General features: G+C 47.8%; 4 protein-coding genes across 4 annotated transcripts; 3 read left to right on the top strand and 1 right to left on the bottom strand.

Annotated features, from left to right (window-relative positions):
* The first annotated feature begins 2,717 nt into the window (after window positions 1–2,717).
* Window positions 2,718–5,091, top strand: DFJ58DRAFT_148715 (major facilitator superfamily domain-containing protein). Its single transcript, XM_041378890.1, has 14 exons — window positions 2,718–3,091; window positions 3,149–3,175; window positions 3,229–3,257; window positions 3,310–3,358; window positions 3,409–3,486; window positions 3,537–3,621; window positions 3,673–4,028; window positions 4,091–4,187; window positions 4,236–4,428; window positions 4,478–4,535; window positions 4,586–4,617; window positions 4,678–4,688; window positions 4,738–4,805; window positions 4,874–5,091. Exons 1-14 carry the CDS (start codon window positions 2,928–2,930, stop codon window positions 4,905–4,907), a joined length of 1,281 nt encoding a protein of 426 aa, XP_041237516.1. The 5' UTR covers window positions 2,718–2,927; the 3' UTR covers window positions 4,908–5,091.
* Window positions 5,092–7,413: 2,322 nt separating this feature from the next.
* On the top strand, window positions 7,414–7,895 carry DFJ58DRAFT_148706 (uncharacterized protein). Its single transcript, XM_041378889.1, has 3 exons — window positions 7,414–7,562; window positions 7,611–7,804; window positions 7,854–7,895. Exons 1-2 carry the CDS (start codon window positions 7,470–7,472, stop codon window positions 7,749–7,751), a joined length of 234 nt encoding a protein of 77 aa, XP_041237515.1. The 5' UTR covers window positions 7,414–7,469; the 3' UTR covers window positions 7,752–7,804; window positions 7,854–7,895.
* A 1,674-nt stretch (window positions 7,896–9,569) lies between these two features.
* Window positions 9,570–11,761, top strand: DFJ58DRAFT_148696 (major facilitator superfamily domain-containing protein). Its single transcript, XM_041378888.1, has 14 exons — window positions 9,570–9,854; window positions 9,915–9,941; window positions 9,993–10,021; window positions 10,081–10,129; window positions 10,180–10,257; window positions 10,310–10,394; window positions 10,445–10,794; window positions 10,856–10,952; window positions 11,001–11,193; window positions 11,243–11,300; window positions 11,354–11,385; window positions 11,438–11,455; window positions 11,508–11,575; window positions 11,637–11,761. Exons 1-14 carry the CDS (start codon window positions 9,697–9,699, stop codon window positions 11,700–11,702), a joined length of 1,308 nt encoding a protein of 435 aa, XP_041237514.1. The 5' UTR covers window positions 9,570–9,696; the 3' UTR covers window positions 11,703–11,761.
* Window positions 11,762–14,458: 2,697 nt separating this feature from the next.
* DFJ58DRAFT_846548 (uncharacterized protein) lies at window positions 14,459–16,671 on the bottom strand (the record flags this gene model as incomplete). The annotated part of the gene is made up of 4 exons (XM_041393325.1): window positions 14,459–14,862; window positions 15,036–15,155; window positions 15,205–15,408; window positions 15,543–16,671. The coding sequence occupies 4 exons, from the start codon at window positions 16,669–16,671 to the stop codon at window positions 14,459–14,461; spliced, it is 1,857 nt and encodes a 618-aa protein (XP_041237513.1).
* Between the last annotated feature and the right edge of the window lie 6,655 nt (window positions 16,672–23,326).

Genomic DNA, 23,326 nt, shown 5'->3' with positions numbered 1-23,326 from the left:
AAGTACAAACATTCTTGGACTGGATGATCTATGCCGTAGCAGCGTGCGGGCACCAACCCCCGCTCACATTGAACGAACGACAGCAGACAACGTAAAGTCTCTCACTCGTAGACGCCTCCATGGTGCCGAAATCATCGACAACTGACTTGCTCTGCTTTCATGCCAAGACAAAGAAATTAGATTTAAATCATCATTTAAATCTACTCTTATCCACGGCTGTTAATCCCACGTGTCAACGAGCATCAAGCGCCGCTTGCAAATTCCGATTTCGAACAATCTTTGTACTCAGATGGAGAACAAAACGATACGACAGGGTCAGACAGGTCAAGAGGCAAAATGAACGGCAAGCAGTAAAGCCGAATGACCAATAACTTAACTTTCGCTTCCTTAGGTAAGTTGTCCTCCTAGTGTGGCGTATCATCTCCTATCATCCGGTTTGCGTAATAACCAGTAGAATATATGTGGCACGCAACGCCACGCACGTCGAGTAAGGTTTATCATATCAGCGAATATCGCTGGCGTAGTGGCCTACAACGGAAATAAGTCTGGAATTCGAACGTCTGTTGGCCCCCCAATACAGTAAGGTTTATTCGAGTGGCGACATTTGCAAATTCACTGGAAATGATGGAACAGCAGCATTGCGGCACGTCTCCCTAATGTGGCAATATGATAATGTTAGTGAAGCCTGCGGAACGCCGATTTCAGAGTCATCCATTTTCCTTCGAGCCCGCTGTCAACCTTGCAAGCGGAACAGCTGACTATTTAAATTTCCCTAACGAGGTAACTGTTATCATGCCGTCAGGTATCCATCCTCCAATCACAAGGGTATGGACCCTATGGGACCCTGCAGCCCAAGAGTCTTATAAGTCTATGGTCTCCATCGAGATGACTCCCTACTGCCTGTCAGCGACGTAATGCCAGGCAGCCCCTTTAGTGTGAGGTTGTACGGCATCCTTGCAGGGTTAAGGGTGATACCAGTATTACCAGCAGCTGCGAACAGCGTGCAAGCGCGCGTCGTCGAGTAGACCACATGCTTTGTACCCACTGCAAGCTGCAGGCAACCATATCGGAGAATAGATTCCTGTAGGAAAACAGATTGGCAACGGTTTCGAGCAATCGAAAGCTCTCACTAGGGTGACATCGCTACCAAGACCCTTCCAGTGCTTTCTAGTATTCTTCAACCTTCGCCTATATTTAGAATATGAGTACATAAATGGTGCGTGGATACCTGGTATTGACTTTTGGCTCTAGGCACACCAGATTATGGGGATAGACTTATTGTAGCGGCCAAAAATCGTTCCGGCATTTTCTCATGCTATGCACAGACCTAGAATAAATATGTAATTGGCGCGCTTGAGAAGATGTCAATTGAGAGACGATATACTCCAAATGTGAACGCATAGGCTCGAAATATGGTGTAGTTGTCCTCGGAAAGTATGCTGTGGAGTGATTAATGGTGTGCACATAGGCGTGGTGATCATCGATTATGCAAGTAAAAGGCAGGAGAGATACGTGATGTAATAATAATCGGAGGCATGCATCAGCAACTGCTGTTGGTTCTGAAGGGCAATGAGAACCCGAGATCAAAATACAAGCCAGAGCTTACAGGTCTAGTGAAATGGATCGGAGAACCACTCTGCCTACAACGAATAAGAGCAAGGACATCATGTGTAGTACGTGCTCACCGAAATTAAGCGGGGGTAGCAGCAATAGCGCAATTCTTATCCGCCTATCACTTCCTGCAAGATTGAATGTCTCACACGATGTTTGGTAGATGAAACGTTTGGAATCTGGTGAGGACGAAAACAAAGCGACAAGTCACCGATGTGGGAACCTCGCAGCAGGAGTTCACAAGCATGAGGGAGGTGTCGATTACCCCTTCAATCTTCCCTCATTCTCTTTCTCAGCTGAATTCCCGGCATCGTCAAATCAATTTGGCTGCGAACTGTGACAGAGGTCCCATAGGCGACTTGTATAGGCTGTGCGACGTAGAGCTGTCCAATACGCTGAATCAATCGGTCACGGTAAAATCCGAGGCCGGATTTGAAAGGTGATCATCGAAGTCGACTCGGCGACCAGCTGCAGAGTGCCGCGGTCCACGACGAAGCTCCGATTCAAATCAATATTGCTACGGTCACCCGGTGCGATCAACTCGTTCTTCCGATAACTTCACTAGAAGTTGACGGAATTTAGCGTTCTGGGCATCTGCGTTTACGCAGGACATACGAGAATGGCATCTGTGAAGGGGACTGGCTCATTCGACCGCCTTGTCACAGTTGACATGCGCCGGCACGCAGCCCGTGACATCAGATACGACCCCAGATTTACTAAATCAGGACAGCAGCAGTATTTTCAATTTTTCCCGCTACCGCGTCTTGTAAACCTCGTTCTTCACTATATTTTACTTTTTTTGCAATCGATCGGAATTTGGCAGCTGTGGGCTCTGTGAATAGCGGTGTCGTAGACTCGTAGATCGCTCTGGACAGACTGGACCGTCGTGCCAGCAGACCCTAAACAAGGAAGACAGCCTCAGGAGTTCAGTGGTCCTTCTACCTCCCATCAATTCAATGCTCGAACCAATGCCACGCTGACCACATAAGTCATCTTTGCGCATACAGAAAATCTCGAAACACCGGAGAGATGAGCCGAATATATCATATTATCTCATATATCCGTCGATATCCAGTGACGAGAACGAAGACCCATGCGGTGTTAGCCACGAATCAGCGTTTGCCTCAGGTCACCGGGTGCCCGAGGGCCAGGGTCTTTAGCACACCTGTTTGAAACACGAAGACGGCTAACCATTAGCTCCATCTGGCCCTTTCATGCCGGCTGCAGACTTCGTTGACAGCAAGACAAGCTTGGCTTATAATCCCCAAGCCCTGCGTTTGCTGTCATAATGTTTTACTCGCCAACCAGTTCCTTCGATGTCTATGGCTCAGCCCAGGATTCGTGATACGCTTGTGGCACACGAGAAGCCGAATGCTCCGGAAGAGTTGGAACATGTGCATTCGTCTAATTCTTCGCCATCTTTTTCAGAATCTGACCCTCCAGATGGCGGGTTTTGGGCATGGGCAACTGCTTTCGGGTGGTAAGTTGTGTCTCAAACGATGCCTGCGAGTTGCGTATCTCACATTCACGATGGCAGTTTTTTGATACAGTTTTGTGGTTTTGGGTTCGTTCTGACACTGTTCCTTCGAGAGACGATATTTCACAGCACTTTGACAGATACGTATCGTCTTTTGGAGTGTACCAAGGTGCGCAGCGTTGGCATGATTGATTGTCCACATGGCTGACAAAAGAACTAAGATTTTTACACGCGAATTTACCTGGCCGACCAACCACCATCTGCAATATCGTAAGTGAATGCACTTATATTCTAGAGTCTGTTGTCTCAGTCACTGTCAGATGGATTGGTGCATTGACCTCGTTCCTGGCAGATAATGTCACCTTGATCTCAGGACCGCTGTACGACAGAGGATGGTTGTAAGTTGCCACATATTGGTAGTAGTTTTTTTCCCACAAATTTTTGATAGTTACCAATTGATGATTGTGGGGTCGGCCCTCCAGTCACTATCCTTGTTCACGTTATCCCTCGCAAGGCCTGGTCAGTTCTATCTTGTGAGCAGTCCTGATAATTCTGTGGATGGGCTACCTATATGCGGCGACTAGATTTTCATGGTTCAAGGTGTCCTTTCTGGGTTGGGGATGGGCCTAACATACGGTCCCTGCATGGCGGTCATCTCTCAGCACTTCTCCAAAAGACGCACGTTGGTAATGTCTCTAGTCGCGTCCGGTTCACCAATGGGTGCCGTTATTCATCCGATCATGCTGAATCACCTTTTGAACGGCTCTGTTGGCTTTGCGCGAGGTGTCCGTGCCAGTGCAGGTTTTGTTAGTGCCCTTTTATTGATCGCCTGCTTATCCATGCGCACAAGAGCACTATCAACATCGAAACCGACCATCAGCTATAGTGCAGCTGTGCGAAAATGCTCTCGCGATGTTTTCTTCATCCTCATAACCGTTGGGTATGTCGCCTCTGGCGCTTGCGTAAGTTCAATTCAAAGTATTTACAGCTGACCGTGCCTAGGGCAACGATATTTCAGATCGGGTATTACTTCCCTATATTTTACTTGCAACTCGACTCTATCAAACATGGGATTGACGTCCATTTCTCGTTCTATTCCGTATGTCTGATATTTTCATCGTCGTCGTCCACTTACAACGTGATTTAGCTTGTAATCATGAATGCTGCCTGTGTTATCGGCCGTTGCACGGCAGGAATGATTGCGGTGTATACGGGGGTGTTGAATTTCACGATTGCATCCACTGTCGCATGCAGTGCCATCATAATGTCCATGATAGCTCTCAGTGACGTGGTCAGTGTGGTTGTGTTAGGACTTGCGTATGGCTACTTTTCCGGTGTTTGTATGTGTTACACTACAGCTTGTGTAATTCCTGGCACTGACTTTCCAAGATGTTGCATTGATGGTACCGTTGGTGACTGCATTCACGCCTGACTTGTCCGAGCTAGGGTTAGCTTCTCCTACGTGTACAGTCTGGCGACGTTGACCCTCATATCTAGAGCGCGATTTGGGATATGTTTTGCCTTAACTGGTATGTAACATCTAGCTCTGTGTCAAAATTCCTGACAGTACGCGAATGGTCAGCCTTTAGTGGATTACTCGGTGAGTAGTTGCTTTCCAGTATTTATTTGCCATTGAACCAATATTTTAGGTGGCCCAATATCAGGAGCTTTGCTTTCTTCTCAATATAGGTGGTGGATACCGTCGCTCTTCAGTGGGGTGAGTAGTTTTGCATTGTTCCTGCACTTGCGCAGCCCCATGCTGAAAATTGTATCTACCGTGATAAGCTCATCTCATTTCTTGGAAGTTCAATGCTTGTAGTGGTGCGCTTGATGATATACCGCAGACGGTAAATGGAAGACACTACGGCCACACACAGCGCGCGGAAACGAGGTGAAGTTCCCGTGTGTTGTATGAGCGCTTTTTCTTCGGCTCGGTATATATGCTTGTCTGTTCTACATACTCACCCTTGTGCATAATTTATACCTACGAGCACTGTCAATACATAGATCATACATATATTTGCCGCTGTATTCGCTACTGAACTGTTTCACTGTCATCGTACAGCCGTTCAGATGGCAAAACACAAGCCAATCGCCGCCACGGTTACGGCAGTCACGTGGGAGTCTAAGGCGCTTAATTAAACGAAGACTCTGATGCGATTTGCTCCCTCCCTTCAAACTTCAAACCGTCTTGAATTCTTTCTTTGCTGATCTGGCAGGTGCAAAACTTTATACCGACATGCAGCTCATCAGCGAGCACGGACGGATGAAGTGCGTTTGAACTTTGTACATTCGAAAGCGATAAGCTCTACCCGCGAATCATTTGATGGTCGACTTCCGCCTGATCTGTCTTCACGATACTGGGCCCATTACTGGGTACTGGTACTATCATATTATGAGGTCGGAGCAGATTTGCTCGTGTTATTCTCTACAGCAGTAGTGGTGCAAGAATGCCCACCTCTCCTCTCAGTCGACCTTGATCACTGAATGGGACCGCTTATCAGTGCAGCTTTTTAGATTTCTGATCTCAGTAGCAAGTTGCAGCATTGCCTTGTGTTTCCTTTCGGGTGAGTGCCTTCCCTTATGAGTACGAATTGTCTACGAATGACTCAAGGGCAGGAAATATGCTAACACTGACATACTGAGGCGATGCTGGTGACCTTACCACAAGGAAAATCTTATCAAGGGTGTGGTTTCAATTTGATTTCTACATAGATTGCTTATATTGCATGCTCGCGTATCCCCTTGCGGTATTCAATGAGTAGATTTCCTGGCCTCGGCATTTACGTTTTCTTCGTGATTTTTCTTCAGTAAATTGTCAACATTCGCTCATAGTACGGCTGATCACCAGGTCACTCTTATGACAGGGTAAGTATTGGGTCTTATTTCCTTCGGATCCGCCGTCGGCCACACAAGCCGAACAGTCGGCAATCTTACTTCAAGACAGCTGTCATAACCCTGTCGGGTATCTATGATCACAAGGATGGACCCTGCAAGACCCTATGGATTATTCTATGCGTGCATTGAGATCGCCGTCAATGACTTGTTACGACTGCCGGTGATGTAATGCACCTATTATCAAGTAACCCCTTTAGAATGAGATTGCACGATACTCTTACAGGGTCACAATGGATATTGTCCTTATAATTCTGAATACTTGCATCTGCTAGTGGACAACGCATTACTCACCCACCATTTTCTTCGATAGCGGCTATGGCGCAGGCTGAATTCAGCAATGAACTCACGACGAACGAGAAGTTAGACGTTCTGGAAGAGCTGGGACGCAAACAGTCTTTTAACTCCCCATCACTGTGTTCAGAATCCGACCCTCCGGATGGCGGGCGTCTGGCATGGACAACTGCTTTTGGATCGTAAGATGTTCTCGAATTGTATTCACAAGTTTTACGTCTCACGTTCGCCATGATGTTTAGTTTTCTGATGCAATTTTGTGGCTACGGGTCGGTCTAAATCTGTCCGATCGAGACATCAATTGATAACTCCCAAACAGATACATAAACTCTTTTGGAGTCTACCAAGGTAAGTACACAGCAGTGGCATGATCGGTTGTGTACATGGTTGACATAGGAACTTGGAAGATTTTTACACACGAATTTATCTAACCAACGAACTACCGTCTACGATATCGTAAGTGAATATACTTCTAATCTGATGTTTGTGATCTCAGTCAGTGATAGATGGATCGGCGCATCGAGCGCGTACCTCGTAGCCAGTAGCACCTTGATCTCTGGTCTGCTGTACGACAGAGGGTGGTTGTAAGTTTCCATACGTTCATAGTCGATTGTTTATCACGCTGATCGCCGATAGCTACCATTTGATGATCGTGGGGTCGTTGCTTCAATCACTGTCCTTGCTCGCGTTATCTTTCGCCAAGCCTGGTCAATTCTATATGGTAAGTAGCCCCGCTGATCCCATTGGTGGGCTACCTATATCTGTGACTAGATTTTTATGGTTCAAGGTGTCCTTTCCGGGATTGGGATGGGCCTGACGTATGGTCCCTCCATGGCAGTCATCTCTCAGCACTTCTCCAAAAGACGTACTTTGGTAATGTCTCTCGTTGCGTCCGGTTCACCACTGGGTGCCATTATCCATCCGATCATGCTGAATCACCTTCTGAATGGCTCCGTTGGCTTTGCGCGAGGTGTCCGTGCCAGTGCGGGTTTCATTAGTGCCCTTTTATTGATTGCCTGCTTGTCCATGCGCACGAGGGCACTGTTGACGTCGAAACCGACTATCAGCTATAGTGCAGTGGCACGAAAATGCTCTCGCGAGGTCCCCTTCATCCTCATGACCGTTGGGTAAGTTCTCTTTGGCATCCGCATAATCCAACTCGAAGTCTTTGGAGCTGATTACGCCTAGGATCATGCTATGTCAGATCGGCATTTTATTTCCTGTATTCTACTTACAACTGGACTCTATCAAACATGGGATCGACGTCCATTTCTCGTTCTACTCCGTACGTCTAATATTTTCCTTTTCTTCATCGACTCTCAACCCGATTTAGCTTGCGATCTTGAACGCTGCCTGTGTCGTCGGACGTTGCACAGCAGGAATAATTCCAGCATATACGGGGTTGTTGAACTTGATGATCGCATCCACTGCCGGCATGCAGCGTCATCATCATATCCATGATAGCTCTGAGTAATATATCAAGTGTGGTTGTGATAGGCGTTGGATATGGCTACTTTTCTGGAGTTTGTATGTTTCACACTGCCGCTAGTGTAATTTCTGGCACTAACGATCCAAGATATCGCGGTGGTGGTCCCACTGGTGACTATGTTGACGCCCGACTTGTCGGAGCTAGGGTTAGTTTTTTCTATTACACACACATTGGCCAATCATGTTGAACCTCCTATGCAGTGCGCGTATGGGTATATGCTTCGCCTTTACTGGTGTGTATCAGTCAGCCCTGTGTCAGAAATGCTGACAAACTGCGAATTTCAGCATTTGGTCCATTGCTGAGTGAGTATTTCTTTTGCGGTCTTTATTCTCCCATTGAGCCAATGTTTTCAGGTGGTCCAATATCAGGCGCTTTACTTTCATCTCAATATAGGTGGTTGATACCGTCGCTCTTCAGTGGGGTGAGTAGTCGCAATCGTTCTCGCACTTACCCGTGCTGAAATTGTGTCCTGTGACAATAAGATCATCTGTCTTATTGGAAGTTTGGTGCTTGTGGCGATGCGCTTGATAATATACCGGCAAAGATAACCGGAATCCACCCATAGCTTGGCGCGGAAACGAGGTGAACTGTTTGTTCTTGGAGGGCTTTCGTCGGGGCCGGTATATACTTGGACTGGAAGACAAGACTGGGACCGGACGGGGGGCCCGGGGGCAGCACTATCTTGCGATATATGCGTGGTAAATGTATTAAAAACATGTGCAGATAGATATATATCCAGGACCACCGATCTACTTATAAGTTGAGCACAAATTGTACAATGTTGAACCGACCCTAGCTAGATCAGTGGGCATCGTGGGTACATCTAGTATTGAGAATTTCACCCAGATGCGCGAAAGTCATTTTGCTCTGTATGTATCATGAACCGGCTTATATAAGCACCACGCAAATATTGCTGGCCCACCATCACATACTAAGGCCGCATTAACTTACGACGACAGACTCTCATGCGGTCTGCTCCCCTCCTTTCAAAGTGCCTTGAATTCTTTCTTTGCTGATGCAGGTGCAAAATACTGACATGCAGCCCATCAGCGAGCACGACGATGAAGTACGTTTGAATTTTGAACTTTAAACTTTGTACATTCGAAAGCGATGTGCTCTGGCGCCGTGACTCATTTCATGGTTGCCTACCTGATCTGTCTTCCCACGATACTGAATCATCACTGGGTGCTGGTGCTGTTATATCATGAGATCGGAGAAGATTTGCTTGTGTCATTCTCCACAGCATTGCCTTGCGTTTCCTTTCAGGTGAGTGCCTTTCCTTAGTATGAGTATGAATTGCCTACAAATGACTCAAGGGCAGGAAATATGCTAACATTGACATACTGAGGCGATGCTGGCGACCTCACCCCAAGCAAAAATCTTATTAAGGGTGTGGTTTCGATTTGATTCCTACATAGATTGCTTATATTGCATGCTCGTGTATCCCCTTGCGGTATTCAATGAGTTGATTTCCTGGCATCGGCATTTACGTTCTCTTCGTTATGTTTCTTCAGTAAGTTGTCAGTATAGGTCAGCATTCACTCCTAGTACGGCTGATCACTAGGTCGCTCTTATGACAGGGCAAGTATTGGAATTCCTTCGGATCCGCCATCGGCCACACAAGCCGAACCGTCGGCAATCTTACTTCAAATCCCCGGACAAGACAGCTGTCATAATCCTGTCAGGTATCTGTGATCACAAGGATGGACCCTGCAAGACCCTATTGATTATTCTATGCGTGTACTGAGATCGCCGTCAACGACTTGTTAACGCCTCCCGGTGATGTAATACCTTATCAGGTCACCCCTTTAGAATGAGGTTGCACGACACTCTTGCAGGGTCACAATTGATATTGTCCTTATAATCCTGAATACTTGCACCTGAAAGTGCACAACACATTACTCACCCATCATTTCATTCGATAGCAGCTATGGCGCAGGCTGAATTCCGCAATGAGCTCGCGACAAACGAGAAGTTAGACGTTCTGGAAGAGCTGGGACGCAAGCAGTCTTCTGACCCCCCAACATTGTGCTCGGAATCTGACCCTTCAGATGGCGGGCGACTGGCATGGGCAACTGCTTTTGGATCGTAAGATGGCATTCACAAGTTTTACGTCTCACATTGTCTCACGTTCGCCATGATGCTTAGTTTTCTGAATCAATTTTGTGGCCTCGGGTCGGTCCAAAATCTGTCCGATCCAGACATCAGTTAATAGTTCTCCAACAGATACGTAGCCTCTTTTGGAGTCTACCAGGGTAAGTACATAGCAGTGGCATGATCCGTTGTGTACATGGTTGACGAACGAAATTCGAAGATTTTTACACACGAATTTATCTAACCAACGAATCACCGTCTACAATATCGTAAGTGAATGTACCTCTACTCTGATGTTTGTGATCTCAGTCAGCGTCAGATGGATCGGTGCATTGGGCGCGTTCCTCATACCCAGTTGCACCTTGATTTCTGGTCTGCTGTACGACAGAGGGTGGTTGTAGGTTTCGATACGTTCATAGTCAGTTGTTTATCATGCTGATTGCCGATAGCTACCATTTGATGATCGTGGGGTCGTTGCTTCAATCACTGTCCTTGTTCGCGTTATCTTTCGCCAAGCCTGGTCAATTCTATATGGTGAGTAGCCCCGCTGATCTCATTGGTGGGCTACCTATATCTGTGACTAGATTTTTATGGTTCAAGGTGTCTTTTCTGGGATTGGGATGGGCCTGACGTATGGTCCCTCCATGGTGGTCATCTCTCGGCACTTCTCCAAAAGACGTACACTGGTGATGTCTCTCGTTGCGTCCGGTACACCACTGGGTGCCATTATTCATCCGATCATGCTGAATCACCTCTTGAATGGCGCTGTTGGCTTTGCGCGAGGTGTCCGAGCTAGTGCAGGTTTTGTTAGTGCCCTGTTATTGATCGCCTGCTTATCCATGCGCACGAGAGCACTATCGACACCAACTGCCAGCTATAGTGCAGTGGTACGAAAATGCTTTCGCGAGGTCCCCTTCATCCTCATGACAGCTGGGTAAGTTCTCTTTGACATCTGGATAAACCAAGTCGGAGTCTTTGAAGCTGATTACGCCCAGGACCCTGCTGAGCCAGATTGGCTTTTACTTTCCTGTATTCTACTTACAACTGGACTCTATCAAACATGGGATCAACGTCGATTTCTCGTTCTACTCCGTACGTTCAACTTTTTCTTGTTCTTCTTCGGCTCTCAACCCGATTTAGCTTGTGATCATGAATGCTGCCTGTATCGTCGGACGTTGCACAGCAGGAATAATTCAAGCGTATACGGGGTTGTTGAACTTGTTGATCGCTGCTGCTGCCGCATGCGGCGTCATCATCATATCAATGATAGCACTGGCTGACATATCAAGTGTGGTTGTGATAGGCGTTGCATATGGCTACTTTTCTGGAGTTTGTATGTTTCACACTGCCGCTAGTTTAATTTCTGGCACTAACGATCCAAGATATCGCGGTGTTGGTCCCGTTGGTGACTATGTTGACGCCCGACTTGTCGGAGCTAGGGTTAGTTTTTTTTTTCACACTGTCTGGTCAATCATGTTGACTCTCCTACGCAGGGCGCGTGTGGGCTTATGCTTCGCCTTCACCGGTGTGTATTAGTCAGCTCTGTTTCAGAACTCCTGACAAACTGCGAATGTCAGCATTTGGTTCAATGCTCAGTGAGCAGTTTTTAAATGCCGTCTTTATTTCCCATTGAACCAATAATTTCAGGTGGTCCGATATCAGGCGCTTTACTTTCATCTCAATATAGGTGGTGGATACCGTCGCTCTTCAATGGGGTGAGTAGTCGCAATCGTTCTCGTACTTACCCGTGTTGAAATCGTGTCCTGCGACCATAAGATCATCTGTCTCGTTGGAAGTTTGGTGTTTGTGGCGATGCGCTTGATAATACACCGGCAAAGATAACCGGAATCCACTCATAGCTTGGCGCGGAAACGAGGTGAACTGTTTGTTCTTTGAGGGCTTTGGGGGCCGGTATATACATGCACTGGAAGACAAGACTGGGACCGGACGGGGGGCAGCACTATCTTGCGATATGTGCGTGGTAAATGTATTGAAAGCATGTGCAGACAGATATATATCTCAGGACCGCCGATCTACTTATAAGTTGAGCACAAATTGTACAATGTTGAACCGACCCTAGCTAGATTAGTGTGCATCAATCTTATCTTCATTAATCTTGTCTTATCCGCGGTCAGGCTTGGGATTCTAGTAGTTAACATTAGCCTGGCCGAGAATAACTTGAAATCCCTTTAAAAAGCCTAGGAATTCGGACAACCATACCAATCGGAGCAGTTCCATGATGCAACACTTTGACCATCGTTCGCCCGGCGAGTTACGTCACTAGACTTAGAATTCTCGCTAAGTGCATCAGTGCTATTCTTGCTAAGCACCATCTAAACAGCGGCTCTGAGACGGTCCCCAACCACGCTATTCATAGGGTGGCTGGATGAGTTCCGAGGAGTCTGGACCTGTTTCATCAACTTCGGACAGGAAAACTCCCTCAAGGTCATTGATGGTTCATCATCGAACGATCCTTATGCTACTGGTGGGCCGGAGCTCCTTGCGCGTCGAACGCAAGCGCCTATCTAGCATTGATCAACTTTCGGTAGTATTGATGGAGTGGGAAGACCTGGCCATGGTGCCATGGCACTTTCTCGCGTTCAATTCCGCCCTTGGTGCTACATAGACTCGGCGGAGCTACCGGCATTTTGTAGTATTCACTCTTCTTCTCCGCTCATAGCCTTGCCTCGCGCTGTGTTAGCCCGAGGGAAGACTTGATGAGCGGCTGAGATTATCTTTGGAAGCGTTTCATCGATTGCCGAGCGCGCGCTATATCAGCGCGCTCAATTAGTAAGGAACATCTCGTACAATACTGTCATCCTTTTATTGGTCTACTTCTAAGGGTATGTCCAAGCATCCAGTTCTGCTTCCTAGGTTCTTCCTTCAAGCCACATTCTCGTTCTTTTCAGTCACTGGCCTTGGTTTCTTGCCTCATGGCCGCTGGTGAGATCCGAGTCGGCGAGACGAATTATGCGTACTGATGCTCTTCCTGCAGAAAGATCGGCGCAGTTCACACTCAAGGTTGAAACTTTCTATAAGTGGCACCAGACCTATCGATATCCTCACCTCAGGGTCGTCAGCAATACGAGCATACCACTTTTATCACCAGACCATCAAATACCGTCAAATCGCAATCGATCATCGTCTGACCTCAGGGTCGTCAGCAATATGAGCATACCACTTTTATCACCAGACCATCAAATACCGTCAAATCGCAATCAATCATCGTCTGACCTCAGGGTCGTCAGCAATATGAGCATACCACTTTTATCACCAGACCATCGGATACCATCAAATCGCAACCAATCAACGTCAACATCGATCGATGCAACTGCTAGCCAGATAACTCGGATGTGCTTATCGATAAGCACATCCGAGTCATCGATACATCCAAATTCCAGGATAGGAACATATAACAAAAAGACGACAAGGCGAGCCTAGCCTGAGCACTGCCAAGGCTATAACCTGTGCTCGCACGTCATTCACCTTGGACTCGTGCTCGCCAGGTGGCGCTAGAACTGCGCCAGGTGATCATTACCTCCATGTCAGGTGGGCGAGGACGTACGTACACGTCCCTGGGCTGGGATGGGTATATAAGGGCTTGTTCGTCGTTGAATTAATCGCTATGTATCAGCGCTCACTGTTGATGTATTCTATTTTGTTCCTCACTTCCGTCTCCCATTCTGATCGGTCACTGTGCATGCTTGACAGCACTCTTTTCTCACACCACAGAATATGCCTCATTTCAATCTCACCCTCTACAGCACCTCAACCTCACACCACAGCACCTCAATCTCAGTCTCAAACTCTACACAAGACACATGAAACTCCTTTTATTGATATTGATACGCCACAGATAATGTCAGTAGATAGGTAAATACTCTGACTGACTCAGCCTTGGACCTTGGATTCGAGGAAAATATTGGTACATTTTTCGGTGGAGGATGGATAGGTAATGATAGGTGCTTGATATGATGAGCACCTGGGAGAAGGAAGGAAGGAAGCGTCTACCAATTGAAGTGATGGGCGGATGAGTGGAATGATGGACAGAGGAATAAAATGGTGGATGGATGGATGGATGGAAGTGAATTGGCGGATGAGGGAATTGAAATGGAGGAAGAGCTTCCAGTGGATGATGGATGGAAGAAGTGGAATAGTGGGTAGATGCAAAGGCATCGGCTCGATGGGTTTCAACGCCTGGTGTCGCAATGCAGATATCAAAATAGCGTCAAATCACCGGGCCGGGCTGCCGCGATTGCGCGATGTGAGTGGCAGGTAGGTAACGCTAGAAGCACTGTTCGGGGTAGAAATTCCGTGAGACCCCAGCGCTCGTATGGGATGAACTTGAAGAGGTGGGGGCGTTGTGATGTAGTCAAGAACGACAAGAAGACCCAATAAGGAGAAATAACACAGGAAACCAAGGCAAGGCGATGGATGATACAGTGTGCATGATAAGAGAGAAAACGTGGGAAAAAACACATGGAAGAAAATCGTGCATGCATGAAGGGACATGAACATGAGCATGATGGGTCTGGATCTGCAGGGGTCTGCAATGTCGCCAGCTGAGACCATTCCCAATCTCGTAGGCAGAATCACTGTCATATCTCCATATCGCGCTCCTCCCCACTAATCACATCATCCTCCCGGATTTTTGCACCACCGACGTCCTCTTTCCTAGCACGCACGCGTCCCCGACCACGTTCCTCATCCTCACCTCGATCCTCAATGTCCATCTCCCACTTTCGCTCGGCTTCCCATGAGGATTGTGGCAGGGACGTTTGTGAGGATGCGAGGGAAAGTCTAGATGAATCTGCAGAGTTTGAGTTGGAGGCAGAACGGGAGGAGGGGAGGGGGGTGCCGCGGATCGCTGCTAGTTCGCGCTCGAGGGCGCGGTTTGCGCTCTTCGAGATCTCGGCCGCGTGAAGCTTGGACGCTGACGAGCTGTTGGAGGTAGCGGATATATTCCACGGACTGGGGAGTGAAGTCAGTAATTGAACGATTTCTAGATGAATCGGCATGAGGAAAGGTGCACATATGCAGCAAACAAATGCACAGATTTGGCAAATGAGCATATACAGTGCAACACAGTGCATATAGCCAGGGAAATGGCGCATATAGGCAATAAAGCCGCCAAGAGTAAAATAAAAAAAACAACAGAGTTGCAAAACAGGATACCCACCTTCCTCAAAATCATCCCCTTGTTCGCCTTGATCATTTGCGGCTCAGAGCCATTTGCGGTAGTGATCCCGTTCGTAGGGATACCACCATTCACACCGCCATTCGCATTGCCCCGACCTGCTCAGGAGCGTCAGAATCCGCCTTGCACAGCACGCAAAAGACGCACCATCATCTCCATCTTCGCTTGGATCCTTCTTCATGTTATTCCCATTGACAGGGGTTTCAGGTACCCCATTTTCGGGGACGTCAGGGAGACCCTCGTCAGAGTTTGCTGCGTCTGGAAGGAGGGGGAGTGAGAAGAGATCATTATTTTCGACTGCAGGTGAAGTTGCACTGAGGAGGGTGGGGGATGTTGGAGCAATGAGTGGAGCTATGGCGATGAGTTAGATGATTGGAAAAGATCCGAGGGTTATATTAAAAATCGGAAATAAACAGTTTCCCGAGAATGGTCAAAAAATAGGAAAGGGAGGTCCGAGGACCGAAAAGAAAGGAAGGAAAACCCACCATCACATTCAAACAGCACCCCTGGAATTAGTCCCGCTAGCTCGCCGATTCTTTCGTTGATGTTGTCTCTCCGCCTTCTCTCGACAGCGTTGTGACTCTCCCGCCTTCTTCGTCTCTTTTCTGATAGACCATCACCATCAGAATGTTTTCCTTTGACAGGCGCAGGTGCAGATGTAGTGCTGCTCCCCAGTATGCCCAAAGTAGAAACCTCACTCGGACTGATTCCCATGCTAGGAGTTCCGGTACGGCCATTAAAACTACCATAATTTACAGCCACATTGTTTTGCGAAGCAAAGGAACCCGGTTGTGTAGGGTATGAAGTGGTTGCCGCATTATATCCCTGGAACCCGCCAAAGGAATGAGAGAGACTGTCGGGTGTGGGGAGCGAGTATTCTCCTTGACCGGGAACGAAGAAGCCGCCCATTGTTGAACCACCACCCCGACCGGGGATAACTATGGCATGAGGACGGGCGGGAGGGGGCGGAGAAGTGCCGGATACATGTGAACTAATGCTATTGGCGCGGCGATCACGGCGGGATGTTCGGGTGGGGCCGAGACTTGGGGGGCGTGAACGGCTACGACTGCGTGAGTTGGGGTTATGCGGGGATGGGGTGTGGCGGTACGCGAAATGTGATGGCGGATCTGGATGTGGTTCGTACCGCATACTGCTATTTAAGGCAGGAAGGGTGCTGTTGAAATGGGCATGGGGGAGATCATTGGTGTGTTGTTGTTGACTGTTTGGGTAAATATCTGTTGATGATGGAGGTCGGAAGTGAGTTGCAGGAGCACTGATGTCAAAAATATTGTGACGGTATGGGTCTGCATCGTATGTGCTACGTTCGTGTGATGCATGGTGCGGGTGCGTGTGCGAGTCTATGAGACTTGCAAGATCGTCGGTGAAGTCAATGGCGCTTGGTGTTGTAGTGGGTTGATGATGAGAGTGAGCTTGAGCAGCACTTGGAAATTTGCGAAATGAGTCAGGAAGAAAAGATAGATTTGGCGGCATGAAAAGATCTGTTGGGGACGTTGGAGGGGGTGAGGTCGGCGTCTCTGACGATGAGGAAGCAGTGTGTGCAGGTGAAGGAAGCTGGAAACCTTCTTGTCTTACTGTTGTACTATAGCTGGACATGAGAGTGGATACAAAGTGAAGATATGTGATCTCGTTAATACTTCACTTTATTATCACTTCCTCCCCCAATTCGGGGTCTCGGTCCGAGTATGGGAACAGGCACAAAATATTAAAACAAATATTTCAAAACAATTCTTATTACATCATCAACCTCCATTCTATCCTTAGTTTCTCTCTCTCAGGCCGTCCAACTTCCGTCCTATCCTACTACCTCCGATTCCTCGTAGCCTCGGCACCGCGATATCCTCTCCTCCCCACCCTGCAGCCATCTCAGAAAATCATCATATCCTTCTCCCGCGACTCTTCACGATTGTCTTTGACATGCAAATCATTAATGCACGACGTCCACCACTACAGCACTATCTGCATACTCGCCACACTTTGAGTTTTATTACATCCTCCGACTCGTCAATCTCCGTGATGGCGCCCGTTATTTCACTTGACAGAACACAGAGCCAAATTTCACAACACCATCCGACTTTTGACAGTTCAACATGGACCAGACCCACTCCTCGGACGCATTTGATCCAATGCAAACTGCGGAACCGCAATCGATGTGAATACCGACCTGAGGCCTTTTTTGCTCAACGTATCCCTTGACTTGCTTTGATCACTCTAGAACCAAATCTACTTATGTATACTCTAGATTAATTTCCGCCTATTGGCCCAGGACTGGAGCTAAATCAGTCTTTCGTGCGAGTGCGATACTACCATGTACTACAAATTCCTCACCCTCAATCTGATCGAAAGGTCGGATGGAACCACCTACCAGATCAGGAAATAACAGCTATACAGACGCGGATGCTTATACCTTTGATCTTTGATAGCGCGAACAAGATAGACGGGACAAGGCACATCTTCGGAATTCTCTCCTCTAGCACGACGAATTCAGATTGCCCCGGGACGCCGTCGCCAGCTTTTTACGCATGCGCCTATTTCACTGGTCGATTATAATCGCCAGCCGACACCGGTTGAATTTTTAATCATTAATCAACCCATGCTTTCTGCTCCCAGGTGTGGCTCTATCCAGGCGCCACATAAGTTTAACTTTCTTTTGTTTGGTATTGGATTGGTTCTGAACTCTACTATAGTTACAGAAGTAAAGCTTCTGTCGTTTATAAGTGGGATATATCGTAATATTTTATCACACATACCAGACTCCATCGTAATTTATGACGACTTTGTAGACAGGGGTGAGATCTTGGCCGATGAGAAATCAGGAAGGCGTCGGCGGTGGTGTCCCCCTGCTATCTCGGCACAGTAGTGAAAGCGATTAATTCATTAAACATAATAACTCCAAAAAGCTAGTACAGATTGCTTACCACCCAGGCGGTATTGTAATAGGTACATCGCACGCTGACAAATCTGAAAGCCGTCATCTCTTCTTATATTGACCGGGATACATCCTAGATAAGTTGCAAACGGAAAGCCGCTTAGGAGAGAGGGAATTTCTGTATTTATATACCGCAACATTAAGACGCGGTGCCCTGCCGGCTATGCTATAGTTATTGTACCGACTACAGGCTATAGAAAGCCATTGGTGAATTACATACATAATCCGATTACTGCGCCTAACACAAGGAGATAGATGAAATGAATGTGGTGGTGCAATCATCGATGATGGGCCAGAAGCAGTGCGAGCGACCAAAGTCATACAACAGAGGCGCAGCAGCATGTGGAGCGCGCATTGTGTCACGGATGATGGCAATCTGAAACATCAGCGCTGGCAATAGGCAGCGAACCAACACTAGCCCACCCATCAGCATTCCAACAGTATTGGCAAACAAGAATAATAGGCGGAGAGCGTTGAAAGCGGGGAATTACGATCAGAATGAATAGGCGGGAGTATGCAAGAAAAGGAGCGGAAATTTCCGTATGCAGGGAACGCGCCCACACTGGAAAAAATAAAGATGGAGATAGATATGACAGGGTGGGCAGTGATGTTCCTCCATCAGTGCGATACCCGTTAGTATCAGTATTAGTAACAATCACCTACGCAGGCGGGCCAACCGGACCGGCAATGTATAAACTCATTGTATTGAGGCGGAAGAAGGTATGGCAGATGTGAGATACGTTGTGTGGAGGTATCGACGGGACTGGGAAAATTGAATGATAATCATTGATTTGATATCGGTGTTCGCTGAGTGGCCTGGGCTTGTCGCACCTCTCCGGGATTTTCAATGACGATGGACTAGGCGGTGAGTGCCCCCGCGGGCGTAAGTTATCCCAAGATTAGATATGAGATCGCGGGAGCGTAGTAGGTAATAAGATTGGACGCGCCTAGGTATGTTTGCCTTATCTTGTTCCAAATCAGCGTACAATGTAGGGAGGGTGGACGATTGTTTCATCCTTAACATATCATTATCGCTGAAAAATAATCAGTAGACGCTCGCGGACTAGTTTTCAGCCGTCCGATACATTTTTGGTAATAGTCGGTAAGAAAGAACACCCTTTGACTGACAGATCATGGAATAATGAACGGAAGAACAGGTACCAAAAAGACAAGGCATTGATGAAAAGTAAGTCCTTAGGGGTCTGTGGCCCCAATTCCCACATGCGCCATAAAATTGAAAATATAACATAACCCACGTATCTCAGGCGTTCCGTTTCCCTTGCGAGTAGGTTAAGAAATTGTCACATCGCCAATGCGCAATGAAAACGGCATCCAGCTTGATTGAGCAAGGCACAATCTTCCTCGACACTGGTTACTGCTGGTTACTGGCGGAGCCTGATAGTGACACCAGGGTAAGCGAACCGACTCGGACTCGGATAACCTGCGAAACTTACCAAGAACAATATGAGCCAAAGTATACGACCCTGAAAACGTGCTGTAGGGTCTTGAAGGGGCAAATGGAAATAGGAGCAGCCAAGCCGGGGGATCACCGGAAGCACTACCGGAAGATAGCATCCGATTAAAGCCGACGGACGATATAATGTACTTAGGCATAGTTGATGTCTTCAGGAAAGTATGTAATGTAATAGAGCATGATTGCGCCATTGACATGCGGGCCGGGACGGGAGCCCAGAGCGACGGCAGTAAATCGGAGACACTGATTAACTTTTGTAAGTACGGCGAGGGAATTTATCAACTGGAACACCACCGCGGACCACAGGAACTTTTCACCGGCAGAAGAGCGGAGCAGTCGGAGCAATACTTTTGATGTTCAGGAGTTCGGCCGGCGTCAGTAAAATAGGACCGGCAAGGTAAAGAAGTTGTTGGGGGTTGACAGAACAGCGTGGTGCACGACACTGTGGGAACCTCACTGACGACTGCATGCTGTCGACCAAGTACTGATGTTCTGAAGATCTGGGGCTGGACCAGTACGGATTCGCACGAGGAGAAGCAAGAGAACCTCGAAGCAGGATGACCGGCCCGAAGGCGCACCGTCTCCTGCAGATTCGAAGACATGCTTCCTTTGCAAACTATGGCTGACTAAAACATAGAACATATGCCACCCACAAGTGCCAATCTGAAACGACATCTAACCGATCCGAGTGAGTAAGGAGTAGATTCCAGGAATATGGTCGATTATTCGGACCTCAGCGCCGGTCAATGGGAATACCATGGGTATGTGGTGTACTGTTAACAACTGCAAATAGAACGGATCCCAGACGAGGAGACGACAAAAATAACCCCGGCTGTCATTAGATGAAATGTGACGAGTTAATTGTCCAGACGATCGATGCCCAGATGGCAGCTGGTACGTGGCAGATTGATGTGGGGCATTCGGTGGCACAGGTAGTGCATCCCTGGAGGAGCATGCTCAGCGGCCTTGTTAGGGCAAGTGACTGCAAGATATGTAACTTTTGGATCTTGAGTGATGAGGCTCCACAACCGATATAACGGTACGCGAAGCCCGTCTGTCATTTTCTCGAACCAAACGTTCGTTTAGGAACGTTGGCGCAAGCATAACAAATGCCCCTGACGAGAAGTTGTAGCTCACCTAGAATTCTCCGAGGAAATACCGCAGGCGAGTACATGCATAAAGGTTGCTTTTGAGGTGCTGACATCGCCCACTTGCACATATGGTCCTCCTCTCTGAACTTGGATGACCACTATTGACTCGGAGTATCCGCTATAGAAGATAACTCCAAGTCAAGATGTTGCTGGCTTCAAATCCGTTTCACAGCGCGGTTACGGCAATGGGCGCAAACCAAACAGCGCAACTCAGTTGGAGTTTGAAAATCCAAACACGTAAATCCAACAAGGGGCGCAACGTATGGTCCGGCGCAGCTATGTGCTCCGCTTTCCGGAAGTATACTGTCGGACTGGATCAGCCCAATTGAGACCTCTTGACAACGGGTCATAACGCCATATGAACTTCTAGTCCTGTGTTGACGGTCCGAACTAGGTGGTGGCGAGTAAAGGGAGCGCAAATTTCAACTTGTGGCCGACTACGCAGGGATAGGTCAATGCCGCATTTCACGCAAGATTGCTCATACATACCGAAAGCACTGTATCCTTTTCCGCTCCTCTCTTTTATCATATTGACGAGGTTATTACTATAACCTGGTTCGGTGAATTTTTCTTGAGCCGACTAGTATCCAAGTCGAACAGTAGGTTTATCGATTGCAAAGATGATTGTCAGAAGCGACACTGGACGCGAAATGATGGCGGCCAGGTTGCGGCCAGGTGTCCCAAAAGAGAAAGAGATGATAAAGCCAAAAATGGAGTTGTCCCACTTGATAACAAGCTCAGGGTACAAAGTAAAATAAATGGACCTAGCTTGAAGAGAGGATTCTGAAAGGACTGGGGTAGACATGCCAATTGGAGACATCGCTTTAGAATCCGATGAGAGGCGCTGAGAATGCAGACATCCCATAGAACCGTCCATTCGAAAGAGTAGAACCATATGCAGGCATGGATGCGGGGTAATTACTCGACGGACCGTAGTGACATGTGTAACCTTGTTTTGTTCAGCCCAAGGACCGTGGCAACAAATTTTTGGGCGTCGTAGGCGCGATCAAATACGACCCCGGAGACTCTGGGGAATTGGAAACAAACTAAAACCTCCAGTAAACTCACTGGCTGACACATATCCCTCATCACTCAAGAACCATGGACTCGACGCAAGGTTGTCTTCTGGCACAGTATACCGTCACACGCGATAGGATTGGTCCAGTGAACTCCAGGCTCCGTGGATCTAGCTGTCTACGCTCGTAACTGTGACGTTGGTTTTTGTTCTCAGGCTTGTCTGAATAGTCGCGACTTTGGCTTGCTGAGCATACAGACCGACTAGCGCAGGCAGCTTAATGTCGTGGTGGAGACAAAGGAAGTATGAAGAATCGAGGAGAGATGGTAGTGTCGACAGTCCAGTCAGCTACTTATAGCTTGTTTACTAGGCAACGACTCCTTGAGCCCACTAAGGCTATCTCGACCACCTGACATGATCATCGATCGTTAGTGGCAAATCAGCTGGTTCGCTTCTAGCCTCGATGATTACTGTTCGGTGTATCTGGTGATGGCGCTCGGTCATATTGGCGTGCTTGATCGCTGATATGAGCCCTTTTGGGCAAAATGTTTCAGACAAGAAGCCTACGATCAATGTCAGAATGTGGTCATCTGCCGAGAATATGTCTAGAAACAGGTCACCTGCTTCGACTACCTTGTAAAATAGTACTCATCTGACTCTGCCAGGCGATCGTCGCATTGACGAGGAAGGAGTACGACTGCTGTAGAGCCTGTGCATCGTACGGGCGTAGGTAACCTGTTTCGCGCTTATCTATGTCATCACTTCGTGTATGATTGATGATCATTCTAGGTACTTTTCGGTGTCATCTGATCTGTGTGGTTCACGAACAAACCAAACACAACTCACCCCAATCGGGCGGGCATTGGATAACTGCACGAGGCACGGCAAATTCTAAATATATACTTGAAGCTGTCGCGCAGTCCATTCGACGATGAAAATTACTGACTAGAAAACAAAGTGGGGCTGCGGAAAGACGTGAGTTCCCCTTGTCCATGGTGGGTTTGATCGGATCTGAGATATTGTGAAGGGATATCCTATTCTGCGTTTCTTCAACGGGATACACCGTGAATGATGTCACGTCTGGCAGCCAAGCGTTCTAGATCACCTTCACTCGTGAAGATATCGTCATCTGGGCTGGGCATGCAGTGTGCTTCCATAGTCTAGTCGCGAGCTTGCGAGAGCAGCCACTCGTATCCTTCTATTGCCTTTAATCAAGCAGTTCCGAACGCCACTTCGCTAAAGAGGTTCCCCGTGATGCCCAATGTGTTGCTGCGAGGCCTGGCCCCTCTCCGTCATGTTTAATCCCTCCTTCTGCTGCGGAGGTAAAAGGTGAATCCGAATACAATGATTCACTCTATGACTCCTCCGATGTCCGAAGCGTAATACAGCGTGATGCCAAAGGCGATAGCTAGAACAATAAGGAGGCTTCTAATGACGACCATCGCCGGAGCTTTATGATGTCAGGATGATCCTGGTGACTGGGTGCTCGTCTGAGCGCTGCTTATGTTCTTGACAATGAGATTCTTGGTAGGCACATCATACTGTGGATGTTGTCGTACACAGACACTATATGTCTGTCTCTGAAAGGAGGAGTAAGGACTAGGAATACATACATGTGTGCTCACCAATTCCACATGCACGACTCTCCCTATAGCTGTGACAGGAATCTATTCTCAGAGATG

This window comes from Suillus subalutaceus (assembly GCF_016647625.1).
Source record: "Suillus subalutaceus strain FC151 chromosome Unknown DFJ58scaffold_177, whole genome shotgun sequence".
In the NCBI taxonomy this organism is placed as follows: domain Eukaryota; kingdom Fungi; phylum Basidiomycota; class Agaricomycetes; order Boletales; family Suillaceae; genus Suillus; species Suillus subalutaceus.
This window is presented reverse-complemented; position numbering and strand designations above follow the sequence as displayed.

What these genes read in the sequence shown, in the direction of transcription:
- DFJ58DRAFT_148715 (XM_041378890.1), top strand. Translation starts at nt 2,928, where the DNA reads ATGTCTATGGCTCAGCCCAGGATTCGTGATACGCTTGTGGCACACGAG. An exon ending in GTCTTTTGGAGTGTACCAAG is followed by an intron (nt 3,258 to 3,309) that starts GTGCGCAGCGTT and finishes AAAAGAACTAAG; the next exon opens with ATTTTTACACGCGAATTTAC. An exon ending in TTCATCCTCATAACCGTTGG is followed by an intron (nt 4,029 to 4,090) that starts GTATGTCGCCTC and finishes GACCGTGCCTAG; the next exon opens with GGCAACGATATTTCAGATCG.
- DFJ58DRAFT_148706 (XM_041378889.1), top strand. Translation starts at nt 7,470, where the DNA reads ATGCTATGTCAGATCGGCATTTTATTTCCTGTATTCTACTTACAACTG. An exon ending in TCCATTTCTCGTTCTACTCC is followed by an intron (nt 7,563 to 7,610) that starts GTACGTCTAATA and finishes AACCCGATTTAG; the next exon opens with CTTGCGATCTTGAACGCTGC.
- DFJ58DRAFT_148696 (XM_041378888.1), top strand. Translation starts at nt 9,697, where the DNA reads ATGGCGCAGGCTGAATTCCGCAATGAGCTCGCGACAAACGAGAAGTTA. An exon ending in AATCAATTTTGTGGCCTCGG is followed by an intron (nt 9,942 to 9,992) that starts GTCGGTCCAAAA and finishes GTTCTCCAACAG; the next exon opens with ATACGTAGCCTCTTTTGGAG. An exon ending in AGCCTGGTCAATTCTATATG is followed by an intron (nt 10,395 to 10,444) that starts GTGAGTAGCCCC and finishes ATCTGTGACTAG; the next exon opens with ATTTTTATGGTTCAAGGTGT.